Source organism: Nipponia nippon, unplaced genomic scaffold, assembly GCF_047370975.1.
Source record: "Nipponia nippon isolate SJK-2023a ecotype South Korea unplaced genomic scaffold, ASM4737097v1 scaffold_11, whole genome shotgun sequence".
NCBI classification, from domain to species: domain Eukaryota; kingdom Metazoa; phylum Chordata; class Aves; order Pelecaniformes; family Threskiornithidae; genus Nipponia; species Nipponia nippon.
Window position 1 is genome coordinate 7,460,260 of NW_028262302.1, and position 27,516 is coordinate 7,487,775.

The 27,516-nt window shown below is 45.8% G+C and overlaps 1 protein-coding gene across 3 annotated transcripts in view; it reads left to right on the top strand.

The window, feature by feature from the left end:
* The window catches only part of ADCK1 (aarF domain containing kinase 1), an 83,207-nt gene that overhangs the window by 40,269 nt on the left and 15,422 nt on the right, over nt 1-27,516 (top strand). The window contains exons 5-7 of one of the 3 annotated variants that reach the window (XM_087747419.1): nt 17,175-17,333; nt 21,199-21,357; nt 24,354-24,470. In XM_087747419.1, coding sequence (XP_087603545.1) covers nt 17,175-17,333; nt 21,199-21,357; nt 24,354-24,470 — 435 coding nt within the window. The remainder of the gene's footprint in view (nt 1-17,174; nt 17,334-21,198; nt 21,358-24,353; nt 24,471-27,516) is intronic. The other 2 variants (XM_087747420.1, XM_087747421.1) reach the window with 2 other exon arrangements.

A 27,516-nucleotide genomic window follows, 5' to 3' on the forward strand; every position in this document is an offset into this window, starting at 1 on the left:
GTGAAAGATCTGATATCAGAAAGCGTAGTAGGGAATGGCCTGGTAAAAGGAGTAGTTCTGATCTGTGTGCTTAGTGACATTTTTTTCTTTAATTTACAAATTCTTTAGGTGCCTGGGGGTTAGTGTATGGCATACCTGCATGGAATTTGTTGGCTCACAGTGTCTTGTGTGCAGATGGTAAGGTCTCTTCAGTATGGTTTTCTCAGAGTTTTGATGACACCTGAAGTGTTGCTGTGATGCAAATAAATCTTGGCTAGCAATGGACACCACAGCTGTGTCAGGCTGTGTTCAGTGTCCACGTCCTGCGGAGGTGGTGGATGTGCTGCACAGCAGTGCTCTAGCCATTGGCAGAAACCACCTCTCAGCACACGGGTAACCATTCCAGTTCCAAAAAATTACTGGAAATCGCTATCTGTAACTGGGATTAATAGTCCTTATGTGGCCGCCTTGCATATGGAGACTTTCTTTTTTCAAACGTAGTGTGTGTCTCATTTGCTCAGCCATCTCTATGCATTTATGACACAGCAGGATCTGGGCAAGGGCAGAAACACCAAGCTGCTCTGTGGAGGGACTGGCTTCTGTTTCAAAGCCTGCTGCTGATATACACTCAGAAATATTCTTACTTGATGCTCTGATCTAGACACAGGCTGGGTTTAGTATGCCTGATTTTTCTCTGAGGGAACAGGGAATCCTGTCATCTGCCTGCCCACTGATCTTTTAATATCCTACTTGATTCTGCCTGGTTAGCATCTCCTGTTTTCTTTCAGAATTTTACGTCTGCCCAGTTACTTGGCTCTTGACCTGTCAGGAACATGAAAACATGATGCAGTGAGTCTGGTGACTTTCGGCAATAGGTTATTTGTAGATGAAACAAATTACATAAGATGAAATAAGGAGTTACAGGGCCCGACCTTGACATATCTGCATTTTCCTAACACACAGAATAGACACATAGCATTTTTATGAATTTTTAACATGTACAGTGATCTAATAAACTCTGTTTTGTGGCACTTCTGGGATCTGTCTGAGAGGCAGCTCCTGATTCCATGGAAGGATGCTGAGCTACAGAAAGCACTTCGACCCTGTCTGCAGGTTTTCCTCCCTGTGAAAAAGCTGTTATGGGTGAGAACATGGGAAATTCTCCTCATGGGAAGCCTCATGCTCAACATGTTTTTGTGTTTTGAGAATTGAAGCAAAAATTGGGATCTCAGGGGTCTCAAAGGTCTTCCCCCCATTAGTGAGCAAAGTGTGTCATTCCCTAGTAGGCAGGCCAGCCTGAGAGAGAGGAAGTTTTCTCATGGTCCTTTTGGCAATCAAGTTATGTTTGTGAACATTAAGCACATTTTGCACTTATTTTCTGTAAGCTTTGCAGTGCTTTGGTTTTACAGATGCATGGTTCGGATCCAAATCGGTGAAGCTGTCTGTGACAACTGAAGCAATAAACTCACATGACCTATTGCTTGTGCCAGGAGAGCTCAGCTGAGACAAACCCATGAGTTTCTCCCTTACAAAGCTCACATAACCACTCCATCTCAAATTGGCAAGTTCTTGGAAGAGACTGTTCAGCACCAACCCTTCCAAATTTCAAATGATTAGTAGAAAATATACATGAGTTGGCTCATTTCAGATAATGAATGAAACTGAGATGGTATCAGTTGTGAGTGGAGGACAAAGCTCCTTTTGCCAAACATCTTATTGGATGTAACTGATTGGTTCAGGTCTATTAACTGTTATTCCCATTTGTCAAGAAAGGCTGGAAGGAGGCTAGAGCAATGAAAATTACGGGGGCTTGTTAAGAGGGGTTATACTAAAGAAGTCTCTCCATGTAACTTTTGCTGCCCTGTTCTTTGTGAACTGCTAGTGTCTTTGCCCTGGCTGCCAAGAAAACCCCTAAGCCCATGCCTCCTGTCCCAGGCTGTGTTTTGTCCTTTGGACCATAACCTAACCTCTTCCTCTTCTTTTATTTTTTTTCTTTTTGTTTGAAAGAGCTGTGAGGCTTGTTCTTAATGGGATATCCTATCAAAGGCCTTTGCCAGTCCCTTGCAATCATCAGGACCAGCTCAGGAATTAGAGGTTGGCTGCTCCAAGCTAAGCAATTAAGGCACTGGTTGGTTCTCAGTGAGTAAGCAGGGAGGAAGGGAGGGATATGGACTGTATGTGGGCCTTATCTCTCCGTTGACTACACAACCATAGCACACTGATGACAGTGTGTTGGGTTAAGCATCTCCAGTGACTTAGTGTCCTGTACCTGATGAAGGAGGAGGTGCAGCCTGACCAGCAGCAGGCTCTGGGCTACTCACTCCTGGTTCTGCTCTCCACGGGCCATGTCTGGAGTGGATCTCAGTCCTTGGCCCTTCTTTGGTGAGGTGGCTCCCCAGGATATGATGAGGTGTTTTTTGAGATGGGTGCCCCTGCTTACATTAGATAGAATCCACCAAACTGCTTTACATCATCCACAGGAGCCCAATGATTTTGAACTATAGGAAACAGAACTAAATACAAGTCAGTGCTTAAGGCTCCCTGTCCTCTTCCTATTCCAGGGGCTAACTCTGTTGCTCCATCTGTTTTTGAGCTGCATCAGCCCTAGGGAGGGAAGTAGGGCAATTGGATTCTGGCTCTAGAATAGTAAGATTGCTTGGAAATGCATGTGAATTAAACAAAATTAACCCCCTACCTTTGTTTCCTTAGCCCACTTTTCTCCTTGTAACAACCTCTAGCAGTAAACCCTGGGGGTGCCAGAGGAGAATTTACGTTCAAGGTGGAAGACAAACGAGCTGTTCCCCGCTGCACCCAGGACTGGCAGCCCTTCCCTTTGAAACGCTTGTCACCCTGCAGTGGCAGCAGCAATGCTAGGCCTGTAAGTGTAGTTGATTTATGTTAACTGTTAAAACAATAATGTTTAATCTGTAAAGTGCTAATCTATTTTTTATGTTGATTATGAATAGGCCAGCTGTGCCTACTTTCCTATTCATAGAGTTTAGTGAACAAGCCCATTTCACCGGCTGGGTTTGGAGGGTGATTTACATGAGAGCAGACACTAGTTCAAGGAGAGTAAATCAGCTGAGTTACACCACTGAACCAGGGACCTGGCACTCCAACAAGAAGATCTGGGGGCAAGGGAAAAAACGTTGGGAGGAAGAGGAGGAAGAGACAGCTAATAAATAAACTGTAGAAGGAGCAGATGGATCAGAGCAGAGACATGAAAAGTAGAGGAAATATGGGTAGGAGAAGAAAGGAGAGGTTGATATTCAGAGGAGAGATTGACAAGAAGGAAGCAGGAAATGATGTGGCTGGCTTAGCATAGGACTTTCTTCTCTGAATCGGTGCAGAGAGGTCTGGGCTCCAGGGTTTGTATGACTGGTCATTAGGGGATGCACGGAACCCCTTCCCCAGCGTGGTGCCAGTGATGCTGTTGGCAGAGTCAGTTGTGGATTTAATTTGCCATGCGGTTGTCTCTCTCAAACGACTTCCCTGGATCTCTGTACATTTTTTTCTGAGTAGGCTGCAAAGATACAAACTCCAGGGTCCCATCCAGATCTCTCTGTAAGTTATTCTACCTCAACTTCTCTTCAATCCCTGCGCCATGTTCTCTGTGGTGTGGACTGGTGTACAGCTGTGCCTCTTGCATTGACTGGCCTGCCAGGTGTGTAGGTGTTCAGTATCCCATCAAGGCACAGTCAGCACCAGTAACGAGCTTATGAGCTTTACATCTTCAGCAGGGCTTTACTACCTTTTTAGCATCTTTCTTCTAATGTAGTGACCTCATTATATCCCTTTGTTGATACGAATTTAATTCAGGCAGACCTGCCCACATCTTCCAGGCTACATGTATTTCCACGTCTACCTCAGATCCTCACTCCTGCTTCCCTGTCCTATTACTCTGAGGCAATGCTGTGCTTCAATAAAACTTTATCATGCTTGCATCGATGTAATTATGACCAAAGCCTGAGGAAGGGACGTACCTGGGCAGAATCTGGCTGGGACTGGGCTTTGCCCTCTGCATGTTTTCATTGTACTGTGCCTCTGTCCACCCTGGTGACAGGCTGCTGGATTGTGCAATGCTGCTTCTGTCATTCCTGCTCTTTGTCCCAGGCCTAGAAATGCTTTTCCCTCATCCCTTTCTGAGGAGACACATAAAAGCATTCCACATAGTACTCGTGGGAGTATGCCTCTCTCTCTGTTTTAGGAGCTGGAGTAGAAGGGTTTGTCAGTGTAGCATATACTCACATATATGCAGTGCTGTCCTGCTAAATATAGAATCATAGAACTGTAGAATCATAGAATAGTTTGGGTTGGAAGGGACCTTTAAAGGTCATCTAGTCCAGCCCCCCTGCAGTGAGCAGGGACATCTTCAACTAGATCAGGCTGCTCAGAGCCCCATCCAACCTGACCTTGAATGTTTCCAGGGATGGGGCATCTACCACCTCTCTGGGCAACCTGTTCCAGTGTTTCACCACCCTCATCACAAGAAGTTTCTTCCTTATATCTAGTCTAAATCTACCCTCTTTTAGTTTAAAACCATTACTCCTTGTCCTATTACAACAGGCCCTGCTAAAATGTTTGTTCCCATCTTTCTTATAAGCCCCCTTTAAGTATTGAAAGGCTGCAATAAGGTCTCCCCGGAGCCTTCTCCTCTCCAGGATGAACATCCCTAACTCTCTCAGCCTTTCCTCATAGGAAAGGTGTTCCATCCCTCTGATAATTTTTGTGGCCCTCCTCTGGACCTGCTCCAACAGGTCCATGTCTTTCCTGTGCTGAGGACTCCAGAGCTGGACGCAGGACTGCAGGTGGGGTCTCACAAGAGCAGAGTAGAGGGGCAGAATCACCTCCCTCGACCTGCTGGCCACGCTTCTTTTGATGCAGCCCAGGATACAGTTGGCTTTCTGGGCTGGGAGCACACATTGCCAGCTCATGCCCAGCTTTTTGTCTACCAGTACCCCCAAGTCCTTCTCCTCAGGGCTGCTCTCAATCCCTTCATCCCCCTGCCTGTATTGATACTAGGGGTTGCCCCGACCCAAGTTCAGGACCTTGCACTTGGCCTTGTTGAACCTCATGAGGTTCACATGGGCCCACTTCTTGAGCTTGTCCAGGTCCCTCTGGATGGCATCCCATCCCTCAGGTGTGTCAACTGCACCACTCAGCTTGGTGTTGTCTGCAAACTTGCTGAGGGTGCACTCGATCCTACTGTGTATGCCATTGATGAAGATATTAAACAGTACTGGTCCCAGTAGGGACCCCTGAGGGACACCACTTGTCACTGATCTCCATCTGGACATTGAGCCATTGACCACTACCCTCTGGATGTGACCATCCAACCAATTCCTCACCCACTGAGCAGTATCCTGCAATGTAGCCCTCCACTCCCCCTGCACACCCTGCCTCTGCACATACACACAAACACCTGTCCTGGCCCTGTCCTTCACTTGCCTCTCTGTGGATGGAGAATTTTGCCTACCATTCGCCACACAAGCTGTGCACACAAATGCACTGCCCCATGCCCCCTCCTTAACTCTCTGCACAAGCTCTGGCACAGCTTTGCTTGCTGATCAGATGCCTGTAGCCCACCTCTTCTGAACATATACCGCCAGACATCCCCTCACCATTCTGTGTAGTCACATAAACCTGCCCATAGACATTTCTCCCCCCCCCCCCCCCCATACACTTCTCAAAGCCCCTAGGCTTTCAAAGCCGAATCAGAGACATTTGAGATGAGGCACAGGTGATGTGTATTCCTGAAGGTCCCTATATATCCTCAGGCTCTGGCAGCTGGTTATTTCTCACAGGACTGCTGCTGTTGTGCAGGCTTACTGCTGACAGGGCCCTTGGGGCATCTCTGCAGTCCGTGGCAGAGCCTCCCTCTGCCTGGCTGTGACTAACGTGGGGCCTGTTGTGGGTCCGTTGACCCTTTCCTACTCGGGTTTCAGCCAATGTGTAGCAGGGATTTGTTTATGCCTGAAATCAAAATGGTTTTGGAAATTCATTTGCTTCTGGGTACTTTCTTAAATCGTACCTCCTTGCTTAATGTGCCAACTGGCCCCGTCTCTGTGGCATTTCTTCTTCTCTGTGACAGTTTGGGAGAGGTTTCATCTTAATGTAAGAAAGAAATTTTTTACATTGAGAACTATCAATCATGCGAACAGCCTCCCAAGGGATGTGGTGGAGTCCCCATCACTGGAGGTTTTCAAGGTGTGATAATCTCATCTAGGCTCCCTTTCCCATGAAAGGTTGGACTAGATGATCTTTTGAAGTCCCTTCCCAGCCTGGGCTGTTGTATGATTTGATGATTCATTCCAAATGTGCTGTCCTTGCAGCAGGCTGCTGACATCTGTAGGGGTAATATGTCATTTGGGAATATGTCTGCAGGAATTTGATCAAGGGGTTCTGGGTACACTGGGGACCACCATGTGTCTTACTATGTGTGTGGCTCGGGAAATGGGAACTTTGGGAGGGACAGGGAGAACACTTCAATTGTTGTCACCTGTCACTTGTGAGCATTAGTACTTGATGTCTAGCACTAGATTCAGACCTGTCCTGGAAATGAGATCTGGAGGGGGGTTGATGTTGATGACAAGGCCAAGGCTGCAGGCATGCTTGACAGAAAGCTGGTGACATTGTCCGTTGTGATGAGAAAGGAGGCAGGAGGGATGGTTCGAGTGAGAAGATTAGGAACCGTGCTTTAGTTTTGTTGAACAGAGAGATGACTATCTGAAAAAAGATGTCTGAGAGACAGGCTGAAATTGTAGTTTGGCTAGAAGCAGGCCGATGTAGAGTACAGGGGTAGAACTACGTGTCACCAGAAAGGAGGTGGGAATTTTATGTGAGCCATTATCCAGATGCAGTGATGGGAGTAGGGGCTGTGGGCAGAACATCTCCAGAAAGCTGGGAAAGGGATAAGGAAGCTGCTCAGACACACTAACAGAGCCATCGGAAGAGCAGAAGGCTGAGGAAACTGCTCCCTTCCTTAGGAACTACAGGGATGTTCCTGCTATGTTAGCACTTTCAGCTCTGTTGCTTGGGAGCTGAAGAGCTGCAGAGAACACAGTCAGCCTCAAAGTTCTCAGTAGGAAAAGGTCACTACTACTCCTCCTGAACCATGGAACGAGTCCCTTTGGACAGATGGGATGCAGAAGGAAGTTTATTGGCAGCAGAGACTTGTCTTCTGCCCTGCTCTCGCTGCACAGTGGTATAACAAGTGAAAGCTGCCTTTATCAGCAGGGAGAGAAAGAAAGAGAGAGAGTGCTTTCAATTAAAACACAAAAAATGGCTGGGAGTGGAGATGTTGTGTGCTCTTGAAGGACTGTGATTCCAGTCTGTCTGAACGATTGAGAAGTGTGGCTCCATCCTCACAGACAGGAGAGATGCAGGTGAAGTAATATTTCTCCAAAAAGACCGAGAGAAAAGAGTGGATTTAATGAGCGCTGTTCAAGTGGGAGACAGCTCAAGATGAAAGAGCAAATTAAGATAAAGGAAAGCATTTGTATGTGCCAGGGGAGGGCAGGGAATATGGGGCAGGTTGGAGCATCTGCCCCATAGACTGCACTATTGGAGGGAATAAGTAGCTCACAAGTCACTACTTTCTTTTTCAGTATGATGGAATGGAATGAAATGAACAGGAATATATATGTATATACATGCCTCAGCTTTACTCTTCTTTGGTCTGTGCATTTTGCATAGACTATAAGATGCTTATATCATGCAAAATAGAGTGCACAGTGACACTGTTTAGTGTGCACATTGAGAGATTATCGTTTTCCACCTTCTCTCTCCACACAAGCATAGTTGCTGGTGGACTCTGGCATGACTCTCTGGATCAGGAAACACTGGCTGCTGTTGGAGGCCAGTCACAGATAGAGTGGGTTGTGGAAGTGGTTTAGGATAGCAGGAAGGTGACTAACTGCACAAGATTTTTATTCTGAGGTGGGAAGAAGCAGTATTCTGAACGAGCCAGGTCACTGTGCTGATTAACTGCATCTGGAAACAGGAAATGAGCATTTTCCCAATGGCCACATCAGGGTTAGAGGGACTTTGTTATCACTCGGGGGATCCTGAGGAAATCATTGTTTTCAGTGGTGCAAGGTTCTTCCACCTTCCAGCTTCTCTATAGGGAAGTGAACTGGACTTGCAGCTTAAAACTATGATGCAGCTTCCAACAGCAAAATCTTTCCTTCGGTAATGAACGTTTTGGAAAGAAAGAGCTTCTTGGAATTTAATTCTGAGCATGGGATTACAGGCATGCAGGAAAGCTATCTGCATTGTCTGAAATGGAGTACTTTGACCAGGAGTAATGTTCACACTGGTGGATGGGTTAGAGACTTGTTCGGAGACATCCCAGCTTTGCTGTTTCGTCTCTCTGGTTTGCCGTATGTGCTAGTGCTACCAAAGATGTTGTGCTAGCCCTGCAGGTAATGTCTGGACACTGCTTTCCTACTATTCTGCTTGATAACTGCCTTATGTCAGAAGTCTAATGTGCAGTCTCTGCTTTCAGAGTGCTTTGTGAAACCAGCACCTAGATAAAGAACAGCTGAACGAAGCTAAGCATGGAAGAGGCCGTGGTGATGCTAGTGGAAAACCTGTAGAACTCCAGCTGTTGAAAACATTGACTCTCAGGGTGCTGAGCCAGTCTGTTAATAGTAGCATCCTCTGTCTCTGGAAGGTAGTAGGATATCCAATAGCTTAACTGATGAAAAACATTTATCTCCTTGTGCCAGTCAGGAGGATGTTCGTGAGCCAGTTACTTTCCAGTCTGGCCATGACAATCCTTGCTGTTATTGGACCGAATATTGTTTGTTTGTGGGAGCCATGGGTAAGTGGCTCACCTTTCAGAGAGATGGGAGATGAGGTCCACCTCACAGGTGGGGTCTCAGGAGTCGTACATCAGCTCTGTCTGCTCCTTGCTGTTACTGCCTGTTGTAGCTGTCACCACTGAGATTGGTTTTGATCCAGGATGAGTGATATTCTCAGACAGCTCTGCCTTGTCTGAAGGATCTGACTTCACTCAGGAAAATAAATGAAGCTACCGTGTGTGTCTGAGCACAGACTATTAAGCAGGAGTCATCAGGGATGGAGTAAAAGGCGCTTTTCCTCAAAGTATGGCTCTGTAACAATTAAAGTTACTATAGCAAGTAGACTGATACTGTTGCTGTACAGCTTGGTGGATGGATGAGAGAAAAGCAAAGCTGGCTTCATGTAGGCTTTCCCACTGCTTTTCTAGCCAGAAGAGACTACAGAAAGAGGATGGTAGGTGAGCAGAACAGGGAATAGCCAGGATCCTAGGTATCAGGCAGTGAATGAGTGAGTCAGCTTTGGTCTCCGGATGATGGGATCAAGGACTCTTCCTTTGGCAGAGTTCATTTTCTGTAACATTCATGGTTTTGTGACTGGGAAGTGCTGTTGGTAGGATCCCAGAGAAGATTCTCAGTGGTATAGCTGGTAGTGGGCTGCAGAGTACCAAAGTGCTGCCAGGAGGAAATAACAGGAAAAGATGAACTTCATACCCCAGCTGGCTCGCAGCCCTTTCCCAGAAGAAGGGCTGGTGGTTGATGTACAGCCCTGGTTTTGTGCTATTGCCGTGCAATGTTAGCAGTGATTAACCAAGTTAGCAGTGATCGGCATGCCAGAAGCAAATGTATACCATTGGCAGATGAAGTTACGCGTCTGTGGCTCTGTGTGTAGTAACTGCTGTATGGGTATTATACAGATAGGTTTTTAAAAAGATATTAAAGTTACAAATTTGGTCCTGAGAACTTAGATAAGGGCAGATTTATAGCTGACTGAACAGCCATAATTCTGCTCATCCATGCACGAGCTCTGTCACATGGTGTGGTCCAGCATCACATGGGATATCAGGGAGAGCCAATGTTAGAGCTCAGCTCTTCCAAATTCTAGGCAAGCGCCTTAATGCTCATCTCCCCTTGAAATGGACCACATTGCTTTGCCATCCTGCACACTGAAAGATGCAGGGATTTTGTGTAATAAGCCATATGTAATTGTTTCAGTGCATCAGAATACACATATACCTTTTACCTGTATTCATTTGGATGAAGTGTATACCTCTATATATGTGCACACTTATATGTAGTATGAACACCAGGGAATCCATTCAGAAGAAAACCGCTATTCTGTATATATCTACAATATTATTAAAAATATTGAGTTAATAAATACATGTTCTTGACAGATGCATTTAGGAACCATCAATTAGGCTTGGCATTCATTAGGTGGGGAGAAGTCCAATCAGATTTCACTGACTCAACAAAGCCGCCTATAAATTGTGGGCTGTTTGTTCTGACGTTTGATGAATTATTCTTCATAATCCACTGTCTGCTGCGATAAATCTAATCTTTCAGGTTTTGCTGTCTTAATATTTCTTGGAACAACACTGTGACATTTTGTTTTTGTTAGGGGGATAGAAAGGCTGGGACAATGGAAAAAAACCCTCATTTGCTGTCTGGGAAGTAGATTGCTTTACTCCAAGGTAACATTTTCTCACACCTACAACTCTGGTCTTGCAGACTTGCAGGGATCAGTGAGTTCTTGGTGCCATGGACAGTTACGTGTATGTTCTTGAAAAGATGACCAGCCTAGGATGAGGTTCACATCCCTTAAAACTAGTCCAGGAAAGGCATTCAGACTTTTGAGAGCAGTATGGTCCTAGTGTCAATAAAGTGAATTCCAAACGTTCTGGGAGCCATAAGCCTTAGAAACGCTGTATCGGACATAGAACTGAGTAACTCTTGAGCTATTCTGTCACATGAAATAGAGGGGACATTGTACTAGGCAGTGTTAAGATGGTAGCTGCAGCCTCCAAAAATTCCCTAGGAAACCTGCTTTCTTCCCAGAGTGGTATTGTGTTGGTCTGTTTTCCAGCAAGCTCAGGAATCCCATTATCACAGTGCCCTGTGCTGTCTCGACTGGGAGGCTGCAGACAGCATGATCCCAGGGTAGATCTCAGAAAGCTCCTGCAGACTGAGCTCACCTTAGCAAATTGCCATCCATGGAGCCATGATTAAGAGGGAACTGTTCAGTGCTGTCTCTATCAGGAATGGAAAAAACAGATGAATCGAGTCACCTTGTCAAGGGAATTCCAGCTTGGAGAATCACAGCATAAGGAGATGTGCAAAATCTATCTACCTTAATTACTTTCTTGCTGTCAGTTTCCACCATGGACCTGTCTCCCAACTGTATGATTCCCTTTCTCTGGATTTATACCACCTTCCCTATGTGCATCTTCCTGTACTGCTGCATGGCATCAAAATGCTAGGAGCCTGCGAGCTGCTCCTGGCCATCACAACACAATACTGTTGTTAATGGAGCTCTGTTGTATCATGGCCTGTGATGAGTATCCTGGAGGCAAGAAGTTCAAGTTAACGCTGAGTTGCCTAGTCAGCCCCTTCTGAAATAGCAGGGCGTCTCATAGATTGATATCTCCAAATACAAAATGCAAGACTCAGGAGCAATTACAGTATGCTGTGATCAGAAGAGGAGATCTGCTGTGAAATGGTGGTTGAGGTTTTGAATGTTTCAGCTTGCATTGCCTTTTGGTGATAAGAGAACAGCATCATCCCTGTTGAGCCCCTTTTTGTGAATTATTTTGAGTGGCTGTGATCGGTGAAGCTGTGGAGCACAGTGAAGTGTCTGGAGATGGCCTCTGTCTGAGATGGTCTCAGCTCCTGCTGCATGTTCCCCAGATGTGCCAGACTCTGGGAGAGTCCCCTGACATGGGCATATTTACACTCAGTTCTGACATATTTACCATAATTTTGGTAACAGAAGCAACTTTATTGTCTGAAAGTTGCATGACAGACATTTCATGAAGACGCACTGTTACCAGAGCTCAGGCTTTACCCTGGTGACTGGGCTACTTCCAGCTGTGGTTCCCCCATACCCTTTGCACTCTCAGAAACTTACAGGGTTTGTCAGTAACTTTCTAGGCTGTCAAACAGCAAGTGAGTCCCAGGCTAGCAGCAGGTGAAACAATTCCTCCATTGTCCATCCTGCTGTCATCGAGACTGGTCAGTCTGGTGGGAAGAGCTTCTGAAGAACATAAGGATGACTGTACAGATCAGACCAAAAGCTGAAGTCCACCACTCTGCCTCCAACTGTAGCCAGTGTTGGCTAAGAGACAAAGGCTATAAAAGCACGGAAGGCATACAGTTAAGCTTTACCTGGTATGATCTTCCTGCTTCCAGTAATCTGAAGGCTAGGTATTTCCTGGGCCAGAGATTGCATCTTGGTGTTTAATAACTTGTGATGGATTTTCTTCATTGACTTATCTACCCACCTGGACTTCTGGTATTCATAACATGCTGTGGCAATGAGTTCCACAGTTTAATTGGTGTGGGGAAAAAAATACTTCTTTTTGCTTCTTTTAATTCTGCCATCTGGTAATCTTGTGTGCTAATTGACAGTTTACTGCTCCCGAGTTCTTCTATGGAGTGAACGAGCATTCCCAATCCCATGCTCCGCAACAGAAATGATTTTATAGACCTCTGTGACATTCCCTCCCCATTGTCTCTCTTTCCAGGCTGAAGAGTCCTTTGAAGTCCTGGGAAATATTTGAAGGCAGTTTTGAAATGCTTTGGTGAAGGACTCTCTTCCCCTGGGAATTGCTGAGCATTTGAAAGTCTCCTCACTGACACCACCTGTACTGGACTGGTTCAGCTCTGTCAGAGTTGAGGAAAGGTTCTCTGTAAGTGGTTGTGGAAAACCAGAATTTTCAAAACTGTCCCAGACTCTGCTGGAAGCCTCCTGCATAGGACTTGTAATGCAAAATATTCTTACTTAGACCCCATAGTGGCCTCATTCTGGCTGCACCACATACAGGGGTCTGGAGCACCATGCTGGAAGGGGTTCAGCTTGCCAGCTAAACAGGGGTGGGCTGTTGAGACACCTTCTGTTAGCGACCCTGCATCCCACTGTACCCTAAATTTGTCCTGAACATACTGCTGACACATGGCAACCATTCATCTGCTGTGGTCACTATGGCAGAACAGAGCCACCACATCCCACTTGGGATGATGTTACGTGGTGCTGGGCCAGGAAGGGGCTCCATGACTTAGGCTCCTGCTCCAGGGTACCTTGTTAGCAGCCTTTCTGGAGAGCGAAGGGACCATACCTCTCTGTGGAGTGGGCAGGTTGAAATCAGGTGGTAATACTTGATCATTTGCTGCAGCACATGGGTATAAAAAGGCTGGGATTAAGAGGCAGTGTATTTAAAAATAAATTAGCTAGCAAGACATGCACATTTAACGTTTATGGTTTGGAGATTAAGACATCAGGCTGGAACTTGGGATATCTGGGTTAAATCCCAGCTCTGTCAAAGACTTCTCAGAACATGCTGGGCAGGTTGTGTAAGGTAATACTTTCAGAAAGGACTCAGGATTTGGGATCTTAAATCCAATTGACTTCCAGTAACTTCCTAAGTGTTTAAGGACAGGATTCACAAAAAATACTGAGGCATTCTGATGCTCAGCATTGCGGCATCAGCTGGTGTCTGCCACAGACCTCAGGCAGAGCAGTGTGTGCCTTGGGAAGGCACCTCAGCATGTGAGGAGGCCTGTAGGTGACAGCGGGGGACTCCTGGGAAGCGTGAGTTTGTGCAGGGCCCGTGGTGGCTGTGCACCTCGTACAGTGGCACTCTGGGCTTAATGATGGTCTCTAGGTGCAACCTCAGCACGAATACATACTAATAAATGTCTAAGTAGATAGAACCTGTAAGAGCTTTTATATCAGCTCCCTGAGGTGTGAATACTAATACCAACAATCATGAAAAGATTTTGCATATTTAAAATCAAATGAGCTTCATTCTTTAGAATTAAACAGTCAGGGCTGTGTTTCCAGCCAGTGAAGTACAGCGACACATTCAGTTGCTGGTTGAGCACATGCCGGATGGGGACCTGGCTGTGCAGAAGGCTAGTGATGGAAACCACTGCGTGCAGGGACACCGCTCACCTGTACAGCTCTAAACCTGCAGCTGGCTGTCCTGCTTCTTTGAAAGAGCAGCCCTGAAGTTCCTTTTCTTTCTTTTAAACCTTTATTAAACTTGTCTGGAAACTATGCTTGTTTCATCTCCTGCCAGGATTACAGATGGTAACATCCAGTTTGATAAGGCCCTTTGAGACCAACTGTGGCCTGAAAGAAGCTCGAGAGTTCCTTAAGTACCATGTCAGGTGGGCTCCGAGACTGTCCCAGACCTTTGCTTGCTAATTATCCATCCTGGAAATTATGGTTAGAGTTTTTGTTAAGGGTGCTTATTAGCTGGGTGCTTGTGAGCAGTAAGAGCCTACAGCCTGCTCTAAGAACTCCCTGCCTGGATGAAATGGGGGGAGCCGCCTTCTCTTGGGAAGGACCCCGCTCTCCAGCAGGCAGTGTGGGAGCCTGGCTCACCTCTTCTCTGCTTCCATGTCATGCAGCCTCTTGCTCGCTTTTGCCTGTCTGGGACGCACAGCCTGCATCAGAGGCACTGGCTGCCTCCAGCGAGCTGTGAAAGGACAATTTCATAATGAATGAGGGTGATTTGCTAAGTGGGGGGTCCTGGAGCCCAGCTGTAATTGTGCTGCTGCTTTATCTCAGCCTCACACCTGCTCATGTAATGGCCTGGCTCTGATCCGCTCCCTCCCCCATGTGCACGCTCTACCCTTCTGCTCCTGGAGGAGCCATCAATTCTCTGGCCCTGTTGCAGTCCCTCGCCTTGCTGCCCTTGCCTGCAGCCTGTGGGTGCGCACAAATTCCCCCTTGAATTGCAGCATGGCCACTGGGCTGGCTCTAACGGACGTGACTGCTAGCCTGGCTTTCATGTGCTGAATAACAAGTTTTTAAATTAAATCGTTCTGCCCAAAAGAACTAGAGACAGCTTTCTTCAAATAAGGTTTCCTTAGAAAACTTAGTCACACAAGAATATTGTACATATTATTCCTGCCAGAGGGAATATGTGCAGCTTTTTTTTTTCCCCTGCATACGTTTAATACTGGTGAAAATGGTTGGATTGACAGTGTAGGCAATTAAAAGCTTTTGAAATCCAGAGCAGATGGAATTTTATCCAATTTATATGTGGTCTTACTATAAATGTACCTTACTGGATTCATGCCAGTGAACTCCCGATTCTGTGCTTTAACCTCTGGAGGATGTTACCACCCTTATGACAGTTAGACTAGTAATATTGGCTGCTGCTCTGTGAAGGGTACATCCCTTTAATACAAGGATGTAGGGTAGTGAGAGAGGTGAAGAAAGCCCCAGCTCGACCTCATGTGGCAAGTTCTCTGTTTGCATTTTTTCCTTCCTTACGAGATCTTGTAGCCCAACATGCTCCTGGCCACCTTAAATCTCTTCCCCTCAACAGGTTCTCTCTTCAGCTGATAGACAAACTTCATATAAAGGTAAAAGTCCCTGTGTCTTGAACACGTCTGCTGAGCCATATGTCATCCTGTATGTGCTTCTGTCTGTATACTAATCTGAAACGAGAATCTCAAAATCCAGAAGTTAGAGAGAAAAGAAAGGGTGGGGGGGAAAGAGAGAAAACCCTTTTTCTCTTGAGACAGGAATGTCAATAGGTTTGAATTATGGACCTGCTGTAATTAAAAAACACATAACTAGTTGGTTTTAAATGCGGTTGTTTTACTTAATTGATTTTGCCGCCAGGACCAAAGGGAATTAAATAAATAAATAAAATGCACCTTCCTAGTGAATTACTGGCAGCAGCTGAGTCTCTGTTGGAATCTAATTGCTGCAAATGCTCCAGTTTGTTGCTAGCAATAGTTTTCTGTGGAAGGGGCTGGGAGAGAAGGGGTAGGGTGGTGTGGGAGGGGGCTCATTCCCTGGCAGCTGCAGGAGGGAACAGGCTGCTCCTTGTGTAGTATTTTTCTTCCTTGTCAGCAAAAAGAATATTCGTTTAACACTTTGCATGAAGACTTTGCTTAGAAGGTCTTTATTCATATTTAATTACTAGCTCGCTGCAGCTCCCATCTTTAATTACCTTTTAAAAAGCAGGTTATAAAAATGCACTGACATTCTTTCTTTTCTGTTACTGCATAAATTACAGGCTTCTCAACTGCTCACCCGAAATCAGTCCAGCCTGTGGGAAGGGTGGGACAGATTCCCTTTGCTGACTTCTGGATACCTCAGAGCTTGTTTGCACCTTGCTCTACAGAGCGGGACAGAAACCCTCGACTAGTGTTACATGAACTAGCTCCGTGCCTGAAGCCGCATAAGCACGTTGGCACTCCCTCTGAGCTAATTAACTGTGTGGAGGGGCCTGGCTAGTCAGCCAGGTTGATATCACGCTACCGTGGTAATAGTGTTTCCAGGGCCTGAGCTGCCTGGTGCTGCGCTGAGGGTCTCTAGCAGGGTGCTGTGTTATGCAGGGCAGACGGGCCTTTGCCTATCTCCCATTGCCTGGTTTTTGCTTCCTGGACATCCCTGTGGTGAATCTACTTCCTCATCTGCAACTTTGCTTATAGCCTAGTCCTGAGTTTCATACCCAGAGCTGCTAATACTTTCCTTTCTTGCCCCCATAGTGCTTTGCTGTCCCCGCCTGGTGCTTTTTCTGAGCTGAGAGCACTGGTTACTTTTATTGGAGGCATGAGAAAGTCCGTCACATAAAACATGTTTTCAGGCCAAGCTGTCTGAGGTGCAAACTACAATTTTTATCTCCCTGCCCTGCATCCAGCCCTTACCACTGCTCCCGGTCACGTGCTGGCCTTCACCATGTAAGCTGCCTGATGCTGCTGTAATGCATGGGAACACACCCTGTTAGGTTTCAGGGGGTGATTGTGGTGGTGGGTGTTATTAAATATCTGCAAAAGAATGCGAAGGGACAGGTGTTGGCTTCTGCACCCAGTAACAGCCAAGGATGCTGACCATAATCGCTCCAACCTGTTTTCAGAATAGCCTGGAGGGGTCCCTCACATGCTGCCTCGCCGCTCCGTGTCCTAGACGAAATGCACTGCTGGGGCTCTGCCACAGGTTTCCATAAGCAGAGTATCTCCAGGGCACTTTGGTGCTTGGCAGGCTTCCCTGGGAGTCCAAGCAGTGACAAGGCTCAGGCAGGGAACAGAGGAAGTATGAAAGGGCTGAGCCTGCCCAGCTTTGGCACACGCTGTCTCTGGCCTATGGGCAGGGCTTTCCTTAGGATAGTCTCTGGCACTGCAAGCTGATGCCTCTTTCTCTTCTCCCGGCAGATAAAAGAGCTCTTCGTGAGTTTTGAGGACACTCCCCTGGGAGCAGCATCACTAGCCCAGGTGCACAAGGCAGTGCTGCAGGATGGGAGAACGGTGGCAGTGAAAATTCAGCACCCAAAGGTCCAAGCTCAGAGCTCCAAGGATATTTTGCTCATGGAGGTAAAACTACCCGTTGACTTTGACTTACAAAGCAATTGCCATTGAAACGTGTGGGGGCCACATTCACCCATGGTGTAAGCAGGTATAACAACACCATCCTGTAGCTGTGAAACCTCCACAGAGATAAATGCTGTCTTACGGGAATAATACAGAAAGTTGGTGAGGATTGCAGTGAGGGCGATTGTGTGGGTGGAGAGGCTGAACAAGAGGGTAAGAGTGAAGGAAAGCAGAAGGAGAAAACAGGTAAACATGAATGACATCTGAGTAAGTCCATATGAGATTTAAAAGCTAGAGAGTGAGTCCTGAAGTCTCGCTTCTGCCTGTGTGCCCATTAACTGGTGGATTAAACTGCTCTCAGTTCCCCTTGCAGTCAGGTCTGTGTGGCCAAGGAAAAACCATTCTCCATGGTTAGCATGTTTTTTCAGTTAAATTCCAGTGTGGATTCAACAGTGGCTGAGCTTGCTGTGATTAAGTTCTGCTTCTTGATCAGCTCCTTAATGCTGAGCTGATTCATGCTGAAAACAAAAACACTGAAAAATGGAGGTGGTTACCTAACAGGGGCAGATGCACAAATGAGGGATTCAGCTAGGAAAAAAGTTTCAGTGCCTGTGTCCTGTTCCTCTCCTGAATGGTGGGTACCACTCATGTTCCCAGTGCAATGCTGTAGCTTCTCCCGAACTTCTAAGTCTAGCCCACTGAAGGGAGAAACTGTAGAAAAGCTGTGGCACTGCACTGCCTTGCAGTATTCAAAGATGCCAGTGGTATGGCAGGGAACAGGAAATGGAGACAGGGCTGAGGTGGAGGAGAGGGGAAGCATTAGCTCTGTGAATGGTAATGCTAAAGCTTTCAGCTCTCCTAGTAAGCCTATATCTGTATGTATAGTACTGTAAAGTGCACATCCATTGGCAGACAAGTATGGCCATGGGACTAAAGAGGGGAAGATTAAGCTGAGGGGGTCTGATAAGTGTTTAGAGAGTACTGCTGATTCAATGACACACAGTTCTCCATCACAGGAGATCAGGAATCAAAGATCCTGCCAGCACCCTCTCAGAGGAGCACATAACTAAATCTTCTTTAGGCAGCTAAAACACCCTGCTTTGAGCAATCCTGGCTAGTCTGCAGAGAAACACAGCTGGTTCCAGCTAGAGCACATCAGTTTGCAGCTGAACATTTATTTTGAACTCGTAGTGAAATAAATTTTGGGGTTTGATAAAGATATCCCAGTAAGATGGAATATGTCTGTTTCAGTGCTGGTTTGAGAACAGAGAACTGTTTGAACTCACTTTGGGTCCAGCTGTAGGTTTGGATTTGATTCAGATCCTCTCCAGGACTGACAGCAGCAGTGTGCCAGCTAAGTTTGCTTTTGTGAGTTGTCACATGCACAGCAGTTCTCAGGAGGCTTATGGCATCCTTCACTCCTGCCCAGGACAGGGTAGCAGAAGCTAAGCAATCAAGGAAGAAGGATATGCAAGGTAACAAAAGACTATGAGACCAGGGCAATAGAAGGATTGTGTATGAATGAGTGAAGACCTAGATCCACCTTGGGACATTTGCACTTTTAACAGTGGGTATAACAGAAAAAATCCCCCCTCACACTATGTTGCTGTGATTGATGGTTATACTGGTAAGAGACATTTAAACAAATAATTTTAGAATTATTCCTGTCTCTTCTGTTTTTAGACTAATCTTCCTGGGAAACTTGAAACTAAACCAGTGTATTTCCTTTTGGCTATTTCATAGAATCATAGGATTGTTAAGGTTGGAAAGGACCTCTGAGATCATCGAGTCCAACCTGTTAACCTAATTGTCCTTCCTCTACAGACAGCCTAGCTTGTCATCCTCAAGATCTGTTGTGTACACACAGCTATGGAAAAGTAGCTCATGACATAACACATGCAGTCGTGTTTTTAAAGGGTGTCTTGTGGAGTGTTGGCTTACATGCATCATCATATCCTTGTGTGGGACTGTTTTTGTGTAGGCTGCACTGAAAGCCAGGTTGTGTGTACTGAGGTTCTGGTCCTTTAAGAATCAGACAGACATTGCAGCTAGGTAGGAGTTTGATTTAAATATTGATGGAGACGGTCTTATTTAGAGACTGATGGGAAGGAATCTGAATGGGAAAAGCTAGGTGGAAAATTCCTAAATTCACTTGAGGTTTCATAGCATCAGTGCTGACTCTTTAAAAATCAGTACAGCATCTGATAAATCCAGAGAGAGATACCTCACTGCTCTTCTTATATCAATACTTGTTTCAAGACAATATGTTAGACAGATGTCAGAAAAAGGACAGGCCAAATGCGTGTTAAGTATGTCCCTGCTGATGGTCAAGTTGGCAAATTGATTTAAAGAGCATTTAAAGAAAGCAAAAAACAATGCATGAATTTTCTCACATCAGGCAGCAATGAAATAATCCTGCAGCCCCTATAAAGTTTATGTACACATTCATGAAGATCGCTGGTTACATTTCATTTGGGTGACATAAATTTGAAAGGATTTATGCCTCTGGATATAACAGTAGAAAAATCATTCAATAGTGTCTGGAACCTAGTGATTACATTTTTAAAGGAACATTGAGTTTGGAACTGACATTTAGATAAGAGAAGTAGAGACAGGGGTGGAGAACAAACGTTTTCACACAGCTGAACAGGAGCAGTGATGGTTCATAAATTTATTTTTTGTCATACATTTCAATGATAGCAGCTTTCTGTGTGTGCTTTAAATGTTCCTCCTGCAGTGCAGGAATTCCCACCTCAGTGGTGGAGATCTAGAAAGGGAAACTGTCCAAGAACACACTGACAAGTCTGTTTTCATTTTCAGATGGATGTACAGAACAAGTAAGACAAAGACAGAAAAGTGGCTTGCATTTGTATGTTTTATGCTTGTTTTATGACTCAGGTAGTTAAAAAAAGCCAAACGAGTTATTTTCCCTAAGATATGGTCCAAATTGTCAGCTTGTGTAAATTTGTGACACTGGTTGAGAAGCTGGCCCTTCATTTGAACAGAAAGCATGCTTGGCTGCTGTGCAGCTTTGATGATGCCCTCCAATTGCATAATCTTGATTTTCTTCAGGAAGGACTGCCCATCACTCACCCCTTAAATGTTGCTTTAAGCAGACGTTTCCAGGAACTTTTTGCTGGGCTTTTCAAGGCCCTATGTAGCTGAATACCTAATCCCTTTAAGAAGAAGAGGATGCCAGGTAGTAGATATGTGATACTTGGAAAACACCACCTCAGCATTGCTGAGGAGGGCTGTGACTGACGCTGAGGCGCAACTCGCCCTCTGACCCCCACCAGAAGTGTCCTTTAAAGACTTGTAGCCTGTATCCAAACTCCACAAAATCCTCTGAACTGCTCAGTGGATTTTTCTGTGCTAGCAAAATTCTTGCTCAGCAGTGGAAGAAGTAACATAGAAGTGACAAGTCTTACTTTAGATCTTCCTCTTCTGTATTATCTGAGGGCTGTTCGAATGAAATCAAACAGTGACTTGTAGAATTATAGGACTCGGAAGAGAGTCACTCCTGGGCCATGCCTTTGGCGAGGTCTGGCCATGTGGTCTCTTCTCCAGGGCTTTGTTCTCTTATTTCTAGGCAGCAGGCAGCTGGGCTCCCTTTGGTGTCTGTGCCATAATTTAACTCCTAGATATGCCTGTGCGGAAGGGCAAACCAAAATCTGTGTTGCACGACCAAGGCATGACACCGTGTGTTGTGTTACGATACTGCAGGAACCCTACAAGCACTTGGGGTGCAGGTTGGGTTTTTTTTGTCTGTAAGTTACATGGAACGATCCCATCTAAACAGCACTGTGGGTAGCAGCATGGCTTTGGAGCCAGGATGCAGCTGACTGATTGTCTGTTTCCTTGTTCTCAGGTTCTTCTTTTGATTGTGAAGCAGATCTTTCCAGATTTTGAGTTCATGTGGCTGGTGGAAGAAGCTAAGAAGAATCTGCCCTTGGAGCTGGATTTCCTCAATGAAGGCAGAAATTCTGAGAAGGTTGCTCATATGCTCAAGGACTTTGACTTCCTGAAGGTGAGGGAACACATATTTCCATGTATGTATGTGCATTAATAGTCTCACTTTATGTGTCTTGTGCACCTCATTCATTCACCACCTGGAGGAACCACACAGAGGGAGAATGGAGTTCAGCCCCTCTGTGTTGTTCATCTTAGACTGCTCTGCTGATACGGACCAGAAACTGCTCTGAGACAGGCTTCCTCCTCGTCTCTTTCCTGCTGTAGGCACCATGTATTGGATGAGGAGTGGTGGCTTGGGGCCAGCAGTCTCTGGAGCCTGCTATTCACTTCCCCAAACACTGTTTCTGAACTTGTCCAGAGACCTGGGAATTTGCCATTCTTTGCTGAGCCATCTGATGGTACATTTTCCTGGGCTTTATCTCAACTAGGGGCAGGAAATGGACATAAAACAGGAAAGCTAGACTGAAGCTGATGATGTCAAGTAGGATTTGGTACACCATGTATCTCAGGAGGAAACATGTTTGTACAAATCTTTCCTCCTGCAAAAAAGCACATTCTCACTCTGGAGTTGAACATATATCCTGCATACACAACCATGGCTAATGCCTTCATGTTACCTTCATACGCAAACTCAGCTGCATCCATATTGTGCTCTTCCTCACTGACACTCTTACTCCACCTTCCCTGCTACACACTGACTGAGGTCATTGACAAATGTCTCAAGTACAATGAGAAATGTACACATCCTCTTCTTTGCAGACATAAGCTCACATCTTCAAAGTCAATGTGTACGAACCTTTTGCTGACATACAAGAGGCACAAGCCTCCACTGTGTGTGTTCTGGAAATACACAAGTATGGTCAAGCACACAGAGTGCTGTGGGCACGGTCACTGACGTAACTGCATTTGCACATACACAAAGGCAGCAAAAAATGCACCCTCCTTTGAACTCCCTGCATACACACATCAAAATGAGGTTTTCACCTCCTGTTTATGCCGAAGTCCCAAGATGGAAGTGACAGCTGTCTGAAATGAGGTGAGTTTTTGTTAGACTTCACAGGCTGATGCATCCATTTTCTCTTTGCTTCCTCCATGCAAGGGCTATAATTCCTTGTCACCTGACTCCAGGTTTGGGACAGTCCCAGTGGCAGCAGTGGCCTTCCTATAGACACAGATAGCTAAAAGCCACCAGGGCTACAGAAGACTAAAGGCCAATGATTTTGCTGAGTGGACGCTTATCAGAAGTGATGCACCTTGGAGAGCTGTATCCGTTGCGGCTGTAGCTAGGATACTGTGAAGTAAATCCCCATGGAGACGGCCAATCACCTCCTCGCTGGGTTAAGGAGCTATCATGGTATCAATATGTGTAACAATAACAAATGGCTTGAGATGGCTAAATAATGGATCCTCCCGTCTGACCTGCCAATTCAGAGACGTGTTCATCACCCAAAGGCAACGGAAGAATTGGGCTCCTGTGTCATTAATTTTCCTAAACACGCTAGAAAGCTGAGAAGTAGATTTTGTGCTCTGAACCTGTTTGAGCTTTTAAAGCCAGAGATAAATTGTTTCCATGCGCTAGCATTACAGCCAAACATCTGTGAGTAATTAAAAAAATCACTGAAGAATTTGGCTGTGAGTGAGAGGCATTTCTGAGAGCATGGATAGTGCTTTACAAGCCCACTGATTTGCCCCTGTAAATCTTAAGACAAGAATGAGTGTCATCTGAAATTATCTAAGGCAACAGGGATCAGTGAGCTAGATGGGCTGGGAAACTTAGTTTTGGAGTTGGTTCGCTTTCTCACCAGTCTAACTGCAAAGGATGGACATCCAGATAAGCTGATAAGGCTGTGAGTAACTGAATCCCTCTTGCTCATAGTGGATCCCTGGCATCAAAGTCAAGGTTAACATGCAAAGTACGCCAGGAGTGTTGAACGGTGGGATTGAGGGACATTGGAATTGCTCAGCAAAGGAGTCTTTGATCTAAAGCAGTGTGCGAGTCCTAGGTCCATAGTTGAGTCAGGCAGGTGAGGAGAGGGGGCTGCACAGCTGGCTCTCTCTTTACAGGATCCAAAATGTGTATCTCTACTGGGGCACAGTAATGGGAATGGGTGGAGTTCCCTTATATCTTTGGTAAAATGTACCTTTGTGGCTTCACCCATGTGCAAAGGCAAATCTGGACAGCTTGGGAGATTGGTCAGCACAGTGAAGTGAGGAATATCCAAAGGGAACTTCAGCAAAAGGACTGTTGACAGTAGGGACTTCAGCATGGAAAGAATTTGGCTGGAGAGAGAGGCTGGAAAAGGGGGAGCCAGCCTGAGCAACACTTGCGTCACTGTCTCCCTGGGTGAGACCAGGCCTCTTACTGGTACCTCACTCAGCTTGATTTACTGCAGACTGAATGAAAAGTGCTTTGACATTTTACACTTGTTACTGTGTCATGTTGGCTGTAAGATAGTTAAGGGTCTCCCAGGGTTTATGTGACAGGCCCCTTATTTGTGACACTTGATTTTTCTTCCAGTTCAATTGCAGATGGGCTAAGTATGCAGGGTTTGTCAGCTCAAAGGCATTTGTGTTCCAAGGGGCACTGCAGAGATACAATTTATGACGATGGCTTATCATTTTTAGAGCTGCATGAGTGGGCCCTGTGCGTAGCAAACGAGATGCAGTTCCTGTCTAAAGGAGCTGAGTGGATGATTCAGAAATTTGCAATAGGTACTAGTTAAACAGCCCAGCTAGAGGAGCTGCAGAGCAGATAAGAAAGCTCTCAGACATCAGTGGGAGTGGGAGGTGGTCAAAATCTTGTAGAGCATGGCCAGAAATGCTGCACGAGGACAGATCCTGCTGCTGTTGAATTGGTGTGTTGTCCATGCACACATTGCTGCTGTCCTGGGGAACAGTCCAGTAGACGGATTTACCTCCCTTGTGCTCAGGAAAAAAACAAGTCCTCACTTCAGCCTCTTCCATTTTTACTCCTTTTCTGGGTTGTGTGTGATATATTCTCCTTGCTTTCCCAGCCTGTTGTTTGACCTAACCCAGCTGTTCCTGTTTCAGGTCCCCAGGATCTACTGGGAGCTCTCAACAAAGCGCGTCCTTCTCATGGAGTTTATGGAAGGGGGACAGGTGAACGACAGGGCCTACATGGAGAGGAATGGCATCAATGTCAATGAGGTAGTTTCTCAGCCATCTCTGAATTGGGCATGGTGGGCAATGCAAAACTGATGTTGACATCAACTGATGTTGATGCAAAACAGAGGCTGACAGGACAGGAGGGGGCAGAAAAGGGAGCACATACAGATGTGAACAGAACAATCAATCTGAGAGATCTCAGTTCTTGTGCTTCTGGGAAAAGTATATAACCCCTTTTGGGGAACACTGTCCTGTAGGCTGCACAGCTAGAGGGATCTTCAAGGAGACAGACAGTGAAAGATGACCATGCTCTTGTATTGCATACACCCATGGTTTGTTCCAAGATGGCAGTTCCTGTTATCCTAAAGGAACAACTTCAGCTTCTGATTTTTTTTGTCTCCCTTCTTTCCCTCTCTTTCTTCTGCATTAACTTTCTCCTGGACAAATGCATGGGATGTAGCTTTTATATCCCAACAGCTATCACCTTGTGCAGGAGGTATAAATCATAGGTCTTATATGATCACAGTTATTAGAGTGCTGGAGCCTCAGCCATGGTGCTTTGCATAATATTCTGACATGGGTTGTTTTCTTTTGCTTTCCAAAATCTCCCTTTTTCTTCGGGATGCAACAGTTTTCTTCTTTGCTTCCTGGTCCTACATTACTGTGTAGTTTTGCAGTCCTTCATTAAACAGCTGCCAGATTTCATCCCTACAGAGAGGCTACATTTCCCCAGTGAGTGAAATAGTTGGTATGTGTGGCATGAAGTCAGGAGAGCCCTTTGGATTCTCTGTGGCTGAGAGATTCTTGAGAGAAAAAAGGTATTACTTCCCAGAAGGGCTGAGAAGATGCTGGGGGAAAGGGTTTTGAGCCATTGGACAGTGTGTCAAGCAACCCCTCCCAGTCAGTGAGTGCTGATTGAGGCACTGCTGCTTGCTTTCCCCTGGTGCCCTACGGATGAGCCTCAAAGCTGCACTTGGTTGACTGCCTATCGAAGAGCTACGGCATAAAATCAATTGTACTTAATCTGCCCATCCACTTAACTCCAAAATCTGAACGCTTCCTCTCTCTCTGCTCTTCCTCCTCTCTGCTCCCTGTCTATCCATGGCAAAGTTCATGTGGCATCAGTTAGAGACATGCCAAAGACCTCTCAAGGGAGGGGAAATGTGAGTTTGGTATGCCCCACAAGGAGAGACGATTAAGTGTATCTTCTCAGCTGCCTCCCTGAGTCAGCATGCAGCTCTTTCTCTGCCTAAAGAGCTCAGCCAAATTACAGGTGGAGGACTCAATAACCTGCCTGCTTCTCTGCCTGTTTCTCTTTGCCTCTTCCTCTGGCCTTGCACCCTGCAGAAGTCAATGAGATATTTTCTAGTAATCTCTGCAGGCAGAAAGGCAGATATCTTTTCATGTGTTTCTCCACTGAAATACAGGAAAGGAGGGTCTAAGGTTAAAGCAGATTTTGAGACTGTCTTTCCATTGTAATTGTGATGAACAAGCCAAGGTCAATGGGTAATAGTGAACAACGCTCTCTTCCCTGCAAGATGTCTGATGCATTTTCATTCAAGGGACTTCTTAAATGAATACAATCTTACCCGTAGATAGTGCAGTCTCTCTCCTTTCACATCTCCATCACGAAGAATTTGGAGCATTTGGGTCACTGGTTTTCCTCCTCCCTCTCATCAGGGCATCACAGAGGTCATTGTCAGCTGATCAGAGGTAGACACAATTCCTCCTCTGTGTCTGTTTTGTACTGATGATCTTTCTTTGTATTTACCAAGGTAAGTGCCTCAATGATGCATCTGGTCTGCAAAGAGCACCATAGTGTGACTCTTGAGAACATGGTAGCTCATGGACTTTGCTATCAAGAGAGGTTTTAAAAGCCTTGTCCATGTCAGAACACGCAGTCAGCTCCATTCATCTGGACAAGTCAACTGGTCAAAAGCAAGACCGTCATTTCTTTGAGTGAGTTTATCCTATCCTTTTCTTCTGCTCCAAAGGCAGAGGTCAAATGTAGCCCACAGTGCTCAGATACAACAGTGAATATTCCTCAAGTCTTGAAATAGTCAGTCAGGCTTGTTTTGATGCATTAGCAGGAAGACTCTTGAGCAATATGTACATTCAGATTTTGAGCTGGGCTTCCTCACAGTTCTTGGACAGCAGATCCATTCTAAGACTGAGGTAGCTAGCATAGTGTAGCTCCCTGGGAATCTGGTTGCTTCTTTGAATTTTCTAAAACTGCTGGAGATAGAAAAGTTGTCTGTAGAAGCCCAGGGAAAAACATCCTTTGCAATCTTCCATAGCTTTCTCCAGCCAGTCAGGGTGGAAAATTCAATGACTTCAGCCTTTTGGTGGGATATTTTGCTGCCAGTATGTGCCAAACTGAAGCAGAGAAGCAGCTAATTTCAGTTTTTCTGACTCGCAGAGGCTTTTGCTTGCGATAGGAGAGATTTAGGGTGAAAATTCAGCTCATTTTTTTGTTTATCCATGCCTTTGGGAAGGTCGTTTTGTGACATCTTGGCACAATAGGTTCCATGCAGCAATGACACGACATATTTTGCTAATTCTGAGCTGGTCTCTAAACGAGGGCTAAGATATAATTTTTAAAAAGTCATCAACAGACTTCTACTACTGCAAAGTATAAGCCTCAGAGGTTTCTGGCAATCTGTCAGGTATAGGAAGTTACTCAGCTCAGTGGTAGGACTGAGTTTCTGCAAACTCTCTCAGTGTCTGCGCTGAGCTGTTTTTTCTTCCTTTTCTCTCTCCACCCCCTGAAATTAATGATTAACTTTTACTGATTGCCAATAAAGCGACGGTAGAAAGGAGGGAATACCGAGCCTGTCAGAATCATGTGATGGGGAACGAGGTCTGTTATTATGGCCACTAAGATGAGGTAGGAGCAGTGTACGCCCTACACCTCTGGCAAGGTGCAGCAGATGGGGACAAATATGACCAAGGTCCATTATCAGCTGCTGCTGTTCGTGCCCTGGGTAAAGAACTGCATGGCATGGTGGTGAAGTGAGCAAAAGGCAGCAGACACTAACAGGAACATGAGGAGGGGGTGGCAACCCAGGTTTCAAAACTATGACGTGGC